The sequence below is a fragment of the Ursus arctos genome, unplaced genomic scaffold (genome assembly GCF_023065955.2).
Source record: "Ursus arctos isolate Adak ecotype North America unplaced genomic scaffold, UrsArc2.0 scaffold_36, whole genome shotgun sequence".
Lineage (NCBI taxonomy): Eukaryota > Metazoa > Chordata > Mammalia > Carnivora > Ursidae > Ursus > Ursus arctos.
The window spans coordinates 5,046,028-5,057,147 of record NW_026623050.1 but is presented as its reverse complement, the minus strand read 5'-3'; the positions used below and the strand labels follow the sequence as shown (position 1 = coordinate 5,057,147).

At 49.5% G+C, this 11,120-nt stretch overlaps 1 protein-coding gene across 2 annotated transcripts in view; it reads left to right on the top strand.

The window, feature by feature from the left end:
• The first annotated feature begins 2,922 nt into the window (after positions 1–2,922).
• RASGRP1 (RAS guanyl releasing protein 1) overlaps positions 2,923–11,120 on the top strand; it is a 79,071-nt gene continuing 70,873 nt past the window's right edge. For both annotated transcript variants that reach the window (XM_026480052.4, XM_057306217.1), the window contains exons 1-2: positions 2,923–3,009; positions 7,462–7,646. In XM_026480052.4, the coding sequence (XP_026335837.2) occupies positions 2,975–3,009; positions 7,462–7,646 (220 nt within the window). In that variant the 5' untranslated portion in view covers positions 2,923–2,974. The remainder of the gene's footprint in view (positions 3,010–7,461; positions 7,647–11,120) is intronic.

Genomic DNA, 11,120 nt, shown 5'->3' with positions numbered 1-11,120 from the left:
CAGATCGTGAAAAGTGCGTTTGCACCCCTCTGCACCTGGGACGTAGCCGTGTACGTACCCTCCGGGGTGACTTGCCGGTCTGACGTGCTTTGGGTAAAACTGGGCCTTTGTGTGTTTACCAGCTGAAAAGAGATGGCAGGCGGAAGTGCACAAGCAATAGCACCGAGGCTTCCAAGGGCACTGGGCACAGCAAGTACCAAGAGTGGCACGGTGCAACCGAGGAGGTCGGGTGCCTGGGAGGGCACAGCCAGAGGCTAGGCTGGACAGCTGAGGTCCAGTTGTGAAGGGGCACAACGTTGACGAGTTTGCACTTTATTCTGTAGGCGTCTGGGGATTCCTTGGCAGTTTGGAAGCAGCGAAATGATATGATCAGGTAACTCTGAAAGTGATACGAGAGAAGGCTCAGAGAGAGGAGGTCCTGTAATTAGGGAAGCCAATAACGAGTCTATTACACATGCTCAGATTCAGAGAAGCTGAAGGAAGCCGTCTGGGGTGACCAGTTGGAAATATGGGTGTGGATGTTAGATATTCAGACGGTTGGCTATTCAGACAGAGAGTCACATGGGTCCTGTTGAAGTTATGGAAGAAAATACAAACACCTAATCTGAGTAATGTATCATTTAGAAAATCTGATGAAAGCAGGTGTTTTATGTTTCAGAGGCTTCGCAGATACCCACCAAAAAGCCAAGTAAAAGGTCCGTGGACATCAGTTACGAATACCTGATTGAAAAGAGGAAGAATGACAGAGTCTGAAGGAATGAGCTCACCCAAGAAGTGGGCAGAGGAAGACAGTGGTCCCCTACTCTTCTCAACTGCTAGAGAGACGTTGACTACTGCCATCAGAGAGGTAGGAGAAGCAGAAGAGAAAACAAGAGAAAAGGAGAACTTTGTTCTTGAGGTCAGAGGTGCCTCAGACAACACCAGGAAGACTAACCACGTGGTAGAAGATGAAGAAAGAGATAAAGCTAACTTCTAATTTTTTAGATGTTTGGAAAAGACAAATTACTTAAGTAGGAATAGCTAGAAAGCCTCATCAAAGAGCTGAGGGTGGGCCCAGACACAGAATTAGATGCATGCGGAATGCAGCGCTCTCAGGAAGCCAGAGAGAGATGCTTCCCAGGCAGAAGTAGGCCTCTTTCTTTAAAGAAACTCAACAAGACTCGATTACGGAATGAATAACTAATAATTTCTATACTTATATCCATAATGGACTCAGATGCACAGGTGTGTGCAACTGCCCACATGTGTGTTTAGTATTGTGTGTACACCAAATAGCCTATTTATGTAGATAGGAACCCATAGTTTCATATAATTTTGCACTTACATAAAGGCATATTCATCCATTTAACATATATTCATAGGCATCTACAATATAGGATAGAAGAGTGTTACAATCTAATGTCTGTTAAATATCCACATATATATATGGCTGTGACTAGAACTTGGTTCTATTACCCAATGTTCATGAGGATTCTCTGGAGAAATTTCTTAGTGGTCTCACTCTTAAGAAAAGTTGACCAATCTGTTGAACAAAGAAAATTTTTTTTTTGTCTTGCATGTGACAGACATTGAATTTTATACAGAGCTCCCTTTTGAGCATGACTGCTAGAAATCTGAGAGACAAATTTTGGTCCCACTTGTAGCCAAGTGCATTGGACTCTATGGGGTGCGTTTAAGGAAATGACTTTCACTTCTGGCTCCATTTTATGTGCCTTATTTTTCACTTTTTATTTCGCACACTTTTTGGTATGTTGTGTACCTTTGTAAGTTACCTTTGTAAGCTTCTTTTTCCAGGAGGTGGCATATAAACATGAAGAAATATAGAAATGAATCACAGAGGGAGACTTTAAGGTCCAGAACATTATGACTGGGAAGAGATCTATTATTGTGGCCAGAATTAAGGCATGTGACAAAGATAATGGGTGTGTTATTAGGACAGCCCAGCAGCGATTACAGGAGTCAGACAGACCTCAGCCCAGGTCACAGTTGTCTCTGCTGTTTACTAGTTGTGTGACTGGAGGCACGGTATTCTCTAAGCCGTAATTTTCCCATCCCGAAAACAGTGACCTCTCGGGATTTGGGGGGATGGCTTAAATGAGGCAGCTATAGAAAGCACTTTAGGACAAGGCACTCCAACAATTGGCTACTGCGATCATCACTGTGTTTTGGACAAGCCGAGCTAGAGCACCATTCCTGGCCCCGTCTGCTGTCAGAAAGTTCTTCCCACCCCTCCCCGCATCTCCCACACCCACAGACGCCAGGCAGCTGTCTCCCGCCAGATACGGATCACACCCCAGGCGCGCACCTCCACACTCGCCGCCTCCCGCAGGGTGCGGGGCGCCAACCTCCAGCTGAAGTCCTGCAAATTGCTACCAAGAAGGCCTGGAAGGCGCAGGCTGAGGCAGAGCCACACCTGAGTTCGTTCTTACCCCGCCCCCGGCGGCGCTCCGATAGATACGAGGGGCCCTGCGAAGGGGCCAGGGGTCCCCGCGAGGCGGGACTGAAGCGCGGGGGGCCCCCTCGAGAGCCGCTCCGCGAAGCCCGTCCCTCGGGCCCGCACCTCCTCCGCGGCGCCCCCCGGAGCCTCCCCAGCCGTCGGCTCCCCTTCGGACTGGAGCGTGGGGCCGGGAGCGGCGGGCGGCGCCGCGGGGCGCTCGCGAGTGGTGGGGGCGGGTTTCGGAGAGGAGCCGGAGCGCGCCACACATTTCCTCCGCCGACAGCATCTGCGCGTGTCAGGTGGTTGGTGCGGGCGAGAGTGCGCGCGCGCGTGAGGGCGAGAGGGCGCGCGCACAGAAACTTTGTGCCTGCGGGTGCGCCTCGGGCGGGCTCGCCGGCTCGGAGCGCGGCGGGTGGGCGGCCGGGGGCGGAGGGGCTCTGCGGGCGGCGGCGACGGCAGTGGCGGCGATGCGCCGCGCCCCGCCGAGCCCGTCCCGGCGCGCTAGGTGAGGCGGCCGCGGGAGCGCCGGCCGTGGCCATGGGCACCCTGGGCAAGGCGAGAGAGGCCCCGCGGTGAGTAGGGGCCCGGGCCCTCGGCGGCGCCAGCTTCCTCTCTTGGGTCGGGCGGCCCCTTGAGCCCTCTCGGGGGTGGGAAGTGGGGCGGACGACGTGGGCGCCTCCTTCTACGGGAAGTTGCTGTGCCGGGGTGCGAGCGGCGGCAGGCCAGGGCTCGGCTCGGTTCAGGTCCCGGGAGACCCGCGCGCTGGGCAAGTGGGGCAGGGAGCTGGGTTCTGCGCGCGGCGAGCTCCGGAGTTGCACGGATCCCCCCTTCCTCCCCCGGCTCCTCGGCGTCCGGCACCTGGGTCTCCCACTCGCGGACTTTCCGCAAAAGCCGCACCTGCTGCGGGCGCGGGGCTCGGGCAGCGCCCCCTGGCGGCCTCTCCTGGCCCTGCGGATCCGGGGCCGGGCCCAGAAAGGCCGGCCGCGTTTGCGGCGGCGAGCTCTCGGAGGTCCCCGAAACATACAGCCTTCTGGGGGGAAACTCTACCCCCTACCCCCCCCCACTGCGATTCTAGAGAGATCCTGTTTTAGGAGGGTCTTGAAGATGAAGGAAGGGTGATAGTGCAAAGTCTCTTGGCAGGAGAAAGAGGCCTGGAGGGGCCAGGCAACTTTGAGTGTGTCCCCCTAAGAGCAGGGAGGGCCTGGGCACAGCATACCAGTTGTGCTCTGCCCAACTCCCTCCACGTGGACTCCGGTGTGACTGCGCCATGCCCAGCCCGCACAGACAGGCCCGGGAGCGGCAGGAAGCTTTACCCTGCTGGACTTTCTGGAGCCGAAGGTTCTTGGCCCTTTCTGCACTCCCCGGACTAGGGGGTGTTTGCCCCGAGGTTACAGCACTGCACCTCCAGCTAGACTGGGGGGAGGGCAGGAGGCGTCGGTAAGTTGCACTGAGTCTATACTAGAGGGCTGAGGGAGAGGACAGGACTGGAAAGAATCCTCACCAGAAGCCAATTAAAGCCACCTTCCACTGCAGAGAAAGTTGGGGAAATCTGTGTTCTTGTCCTCCATTTCATCCCTTTCTCTTCTTGGATAGATTTCATAAAAAGTTCAACCCAAAAGTGTGCGTGTCCTCCACGGAGGCACCTGTGCCCTGGAGAGGATTTGACCTGAACCAGTTCAGAGTTTTGACAGCCTCCTGCGGCAAACCCCACGCGGCTGTGGCAGCTCATAGTCTCAGAAAACACCATCAAGTTAATCTGTACCTCTTGGCCTTTTTTTTTTTTTTTTTTTTTTTAATTTACAGGGGAACATTTGGCTACAATCCTTTAAAAGTATGCCTTTGGAGATTTAGACTGTTCTTTCTGTGGATTATTTAATACCCTTAGATATGCCTATAATGAAACATTTTATACATCCTTACCTACAGCCATTTCACCAGGAGAGAGAGTGGTTTGCAGGTTTGTCAGGAAGCAGCCAGTCAAGAGACTGCCAGCAAAAAGAGCAGAGTTTCCTAATTTATGGTGCAGCTAACCCCATTTCCCCAGACCTCTCAGGTTGCAGTTTGGTTTTTAGTAGCCTCTCTTCTCCCTGGTGTCTCAGGCCCCGAGCCTCTGAGGCTCTCTGGCCTCCATACTCCCAGATTAGGTCTCTCACTTTCCCTTCCCCCCAACCTGAATACTCCCTTCACACTCCCTCTTTCTCCTTGAATCTCCCCTAGTCGCTCTTAATTCTGGTAAAAGCATCTACCTCTGAGAATCACCTTGGGAACCAAAGTGGTTTCCCTTATGGCTGACATTAGGAGACATGACTAGAATTAGAGCCAGGGCAGTTTTCGGAGACCTCAGTGGTCGATACCACCAACTGAGAGAGAGAAAATGGAATTTTCCCTGGATCCAACAGTTCAGAGACTGAAGTTAACACCTCCCAGCCCCAGGGGCAAAAGCCATATGTGGAGACCCAGCCTCCAGTAGCAGCTGCCTCCTCTGGGGGGGGGGGGGGCTGAGGAAAAGTAATGGGGAAGGCCTAAGAGAAGAAGACTCCTCCTGAGAAGGACTTCATTTTCATCTTTCCCCGCTTTGCCTTGGGTGGAGGTCTTCATGGTGAACAGGCAGCAATGAAGGCAGAGGCTGACTGTTTCCACTGGACCCCCAGCACCAGGTTTAGAGAGTTGCCAGTACTTTTAGGAAGGGAAGGGAGCCTGGTTGGGGAGCAAGGCCTGGGGCACAGGAGGCCTGGCCTCTATCAGTCTCCGCACTAGTGGCCAGTGGCATTGCCCTTCTGAGTCTGGATCTCCCCACGTATATATGGAACTGGAAAATGACCCTGAAGAGTCTCCCGGCTCTGGGGTCTGAGGATTATTCCAGGGGCCTGCAGGAGGAAGAAGGCCTGAGATTCAGCCTTTAGGTTAGCAGCTGTGCTTTGGGAGGATTTTTTGTCCTGAATTTTCTAGCCCCTCTGTGACCGTCTGCTTGCTGATTCTTGTGCAGCGAAGGGTGCATGGTTTCAGGCCCAGTAAATATTTATTAAATAAAGCCAGAGAGGCACCAGGTACAAATCCCAGATCTAGCACATACGAGCTGTATAGCCTTGGCTATGTCCCTTAGAGGCTTTTCGATTCAGTTTCAACTTCATGAAATGGAGATAAGATCTTTCTGGGCTGTCAGCTTTAAAAACCATTTAAATCCCCAGTACAGTGCTTGCCATATCATAGGTTCTCAACTGATTATGCTCATTATTTTCTCTTGGTTTCAGATACTGATCTGATAACTGGGGTTATCACAGGACCTGGATACAAATCAGTAATGGTCAGAAACTTGATCTTTCAGAACTCACTTCCTTGGGAGATTCTCAGAAGCCAGTCGTTGATGCAGTTCCCGTAGGCTCACCCCAAGTCAAAAGCAGAGTCCAGTGGCCACTGCTAGATAGCGCCCTGGAGCCGGTTTGAAACAGAGCTCAAAAGGCATGGTCTTCCTTCCACTAGTCTGGCTGTGGACTGAGAGTGGCCCAGAGTTCAGGACACTGTCTTTTAGCTGGTTTCCCAAAATCCACGTGTGCCCCAGCATTTTATTTTGATCTGAGTGTTTCAGCTCCTTCTGGATGAGATTCTTTCGTCTTGGAGCAGCCTCCCCCACCCCTCCGCCTGGAACTGGTTCTGTCTCCTCTAAGAACATCACACTTCCTAGGCTTGACACCCACAGGACACTTGAGATTTATAGAGTTGTCTTTTCATGGTCTAGGTCTGATTCTGCAACTAGATTTTTGAATTAAGGAACTTCTCGTTCACCTTTCTACAACAACAGGAACTAACATAATGAGTATGTTTTACAGTTTACAGAGACCCTTCACATAGACTCTCTCACTGCGGTCCCCTGCCCCTCTGGCCTATCCCAGTGTCTTATAGAGTGAGCACTTCTTAAATGATGCCGTTATGTGTTTATCAAAATACAGAGTGAGTAGCTAAAGTTAGGGATCTGAGGTACATTTTTTTTGGGGGGGTCTCCTCTTTGGTAGTAAACTGTGAAATAACCAAAGCCACAGAATTAATTATATGTTCAAAGAAGTTACCAGAAACAACACCCATCACTATTAAACCTGAAAAGATTATAGATATGTATCTGTGTGTGTGTGTTTAAATGGGAAGGAAAGTAAAATGCTTAGTTAACTTTTATATATCCTATTGCAAACAACTTGACCTGTACTGTTGAGGTCAGGACCAAAGATAAAGCTAAGTGAGAGTGGGTGAGGGTGCCCTCTTAGACTCCTAAGCCATTTCCAGATCCAGACTTGTCCTTCTACATTCAGTTCTGGCATACAGTTCCCTTTAGTTCTGCTTTTTTTTTTTTTTTAATCAGAAAGGACTTAATAGAATGATATTTAGTGGTGAAAATGACTCAGTGATTGCCTATATTATCAGCAATGAAAAACAGAATCTTAAATTCCAAGGTTCGTGAGAAAGGCAGGATTAGCTTAAAATCCAAACACCACCACCATAAATCTTCTCCCCTGCACACGGGTCCTTAGTCTTCAACTTCTCCCGCAAAGTCCAGAGGTATTTCTGGGGCTACCTGGCCTTCCGTAGCATCTCTGGTATGGCTCAAGATGAATGAATTTAGCTGAAGATGAGACCGAATTAAACAGTTCTTCAGAACCAAGTCAGTGGGCCCCCTGCTGAAATCCGTTATTGCTAGGAGCTAAGGACTGCCAAGAGGGTCTTGCCTCTGCCTCTCCCCTTCAGGAGCTGGAGCCAGCAGGCCAAAGCAATTCCAGCCCCACGACGAAGAGCCCTCTTGCAGCCCTGAAATCTCACCTCGTTATTTGCTTGGGAGATATCTCTTTAACAACCAGCCAGTCCGTTGGGTGCATTTGCCAAGTGGGAGGGGTATGTCTTCTATCAGCCCAACTCTCAGGATTAATTGTCTTCTCTCTACTCCTTTCCTGTCCAATCTGCCTTCAGCGCTTGGAGCTGCCAGTCTGCGTGTCCCCTGGCTGCTCGGCTCACACTCACTGCCACCTCTTTTTCCCCAGGAAACCTTCTCATGGCTGCAGATCTGCCACTAAAGCTAGACTAGAGGCGAAGCCAGCAGGCAGCCCCGTCCCCTCCCATCCCAGCCTGGCCCAGATCACCCAGTTCCGCATGATGGTGTCTCTGGGACACTTAGCCAAAGGAGCCAGCCTGGACGATCTCATCGACAGCTGCATTCAGTCTTTCGGTGAGTTGGCTAACTGCCCACATGCAGAAAAATCTATTACTTTGTTCTTCCCTGAAAAGTTGCTTTGTGGAATAGCAACCTAGATTGTATTTTGGCTTTAAAAATATCTTTTGAGCCTTTGAAATGTTGGAGACCGTGTGCAGTGCCTATGGCACATGACTGCGTGGGTGTAATAGGTCGTGATGAGAGGTGTGATTTCAAGTGAGAAGAGTTACTGGGGAGAGTTCGCATTTCCATTTTTCTTAGGACGGAGGTTTTTCTCGTGATGAAAAATCTCATAAAATGCTACTGTGCCTCTGGTGCTTGGACATTTTTCTGCCCTTGTGTTCTTAGGGTGCACGAAGGCTCGGTCCCACGGGCAAACAGTTATCAAACAGGAATTTGAAAGCCTTTGGGTCATGTGGACAGCAAAGTTTCATAATTCCCCTTACAATGGAGGGTAGTTGTGGTGGACTAGGGAAGGACAGGTTAAAGCCAGAACGGCTGTGACTGGAAGATACTGGTTAGTAAGTATTGTGATTGAAGGTCAAGGATCTGGGAAATGAGCAGACAGACGCACACTGACAGTGAATTATCCAGAACGCTGCACACTGTTATCGCCGTCCTCAGCGTGAAGGATGCACCACTTAGGGTAGCTCACAAGCAGTTATCTGCAAAGATGCTCCGTTGTTTTTTTTTTTTTTAATTTTATAAGCACTGTCTTTTTGGGGATTGTTATTTGGGAAAGAGTGATTGGAAAGTACTAAATATTGGCTCTGCTCCAAAAAAGGAATGGTTAAAATTGATGGAGAATTTGTAGATTTCCAGCATCCCTGTCCCCTCTCTGTGCCCCCCTTTGAGTGCCTCTGTCTCCCACCGTGAAGTGGATGTGTGCACGCGGCTCAGCTCCGAAGCGCCTCCCCAGCCCAGGCCCTCATGGAGCCTCCTGGGGAGTGTAGGGGAGGCTCGACCAGACCCCAGGCAGCACGACCCATAGATGGGTTAGATTCAGAACGAGGCATTATTAGCTGGACATGTGTACTGCTCGGTCAGACCTTATTTATCGAGTTAGGAAAGATTTGACTTTTAGGGATACTCATTTAGTATACTCCAGTACGACATTGAATAGTTCTGATGGTTTCAACATTGGTTTAAAGCACTGGTCCTCAAATGTTAGTGCAGAATCACATGGAGGTGGTTTTTTTTTTTTTTTTTTTTTTTTTTTTTAATAGATTGCTGGACCCTGCCCCCAAAGTTTCTGCTCTGGCGGGTCTGGGGTAGCACAAGAATTTACATTTCTAACAAGTTCCCAGGTGATGCTGATGCCGCTGATCCAAGAACCCACTTTGAGAACCACTGCTTTATTGTTGTAGACTTTTTTTTTTTTTTTTTAGCTTGGAAAAGAGGGGACATTTTTATTATTCCTGGGTTAGTCTCAAATTTTAATTAAATTTCCATTTGCACTCTAATCTTTCAGTTACGAATTACTTTGGGAGCAGAGTGAGTGATTTTCTATTCTTAAATAGTTTTAGAAAACACACAGGCAAGGAGGTGAACTAGAAGTTGGGAGGCTGGTGGGCATATGGCCGTGAGCAGCCTTGTTCGTTGTGTGCTTTACTTTCAGCTCGTTCCCCCTGGAATAGACTGCAAAGTTCCTCACAGAGTCTTGGGAGGCATACACACTAGTCTTTCACAGGGCACTGCGGACTGTTTCAGAAATAAAGATTTTTATTCTTTCTCCATTTCATTGTTGAGAAAACAGGGACGGAGAAATGGTATTTATCATGCTTTCTTCCTCATGTGCCAATCTAGCACCTGCGGGCTGAGGTCAAGGCTGTTTTCCTAACCTTCCAAGTATCATGACATCAACCTGAGAAATCCATGACCAGTTCTGAAGTCCTTCCCCAAAAGAACCAAGCCTAATCCACCCCCCTCAACAACTCCTACAAGGGCAAAAGATGCATTGTTTTCTGGAATATGTTGATCTGAAAAGAGTATGTTAACATCCCAAAGCTGTAAAAGTCCCATTGAGTCCAGTAATCTTTCATCCACTCTCAGGAAGCCTAGATAAAGTCCCTCATTGCATCTGACACAGGCTGGGCCATGCACAAGGGGAATTACAGTGACCGGACAGAGCGCTGTTCCTTTATTAGAGCTTGGAAGAGCTGAGAGTTGCCCTGCTCAGGAAACAATAGATCCACGAGGCAAGCCGTAATAACCTAAGGTGTGCAGGAAGAGCAAATGCTCTATACACGTGGAGTCTGAGGAAATTCACTTCCCGGGTGAGGCCAGAGTAGGGAGAACAGCCACTGTTGAAGCAGTGGGAAAGTCAGATCGCGAGGTTTTACATAGTACGTACTACAGAGTTTCATACCGCAGAAATTTATATGAAAGAGGTGAAAAAGAAAAGACACACCGCGTCTGAAGGGAGCGGGAGATGCACCGTGATTTTGGGTCCTGGGTTGTCGCGGCCATGTGTAGTGGGGGAGGCGAGCAGAGCTGGGGATCGATAGCAGCCCTTGACAAAGAACAGTCCGGGGCAAAATGCCTGCTTGTGCGTCTGCAGGTCTCCCCAGAGGTGATCTGAAAATAGTACAGGGCGAGCCTCGTGTTTCTCTCTTAACCTTATCTTACTGGTGGTTTTCTCAGCTTGGTACCGAAAAGTTTTACTGTAGTATAAAGCAAATCTAGCTTAGCTTTTTGTTAATGAGTTTAGATGCCTTCTCATTTTAAAACCTGTGAAAAGAGGGAAAGAATACAGAAATGTGGGGAAACTGTTTTGTTTTTTGGTAATCTCACACTTGAGACTCTGGCTTCAGCCACCCTCCCACCAACTTGGACAGAAAAAAAAAGGGGGGGGGGGAGCCTGTTTTGAACATTTAGACGAATTCGTGAATTTACGTTGTCCTGCCTTGTCAGCCTCACCTTCATGCAGGTGCTTTGAATTAGCTGCAGCTGGGCTGTCTGGTATGGTAGCCATTAGCCAGATGTGGCTATTTACATATACATTTCAATTCATTAAAATTAAAATCACGCGTAACAGGTAGTGCCTCCCGACATCTCCTAGTAAGCCTCACTAGCCGTATTTCAAGCGCTCGACAGCCACAGGTGGCGGCCGCTGCTGGACAGAGTCGTGGGGACTGTTTCCATCAGGGCAGAAAGCCTGCTGGACAGTGCTGCACAGGGCGGATGGTTCACTTGGAGGGGAAAAGCAACAGAGAGACCGCCTGGAAACTACAGGATTTGCATTTTTCTAGCATCTCTAGGTAATAGTCTGAATACTGTCAAAGGCATCATGGACAGTTGGATTTAGCATCTTTACTGATGCCTCTCTAATATTATTGACCATTAATTACCACCCTACTGTTCTCAGAGGAAGGACTTATTACAGTGCTTTTAAGGGTGGGTGACCAGCACATACAAACTAAGGGTACTCTTGAAGGCCTCCAGCGAGTCTCCCATTGTCACAGACAAGGTTACAGACCCGTGATGAGA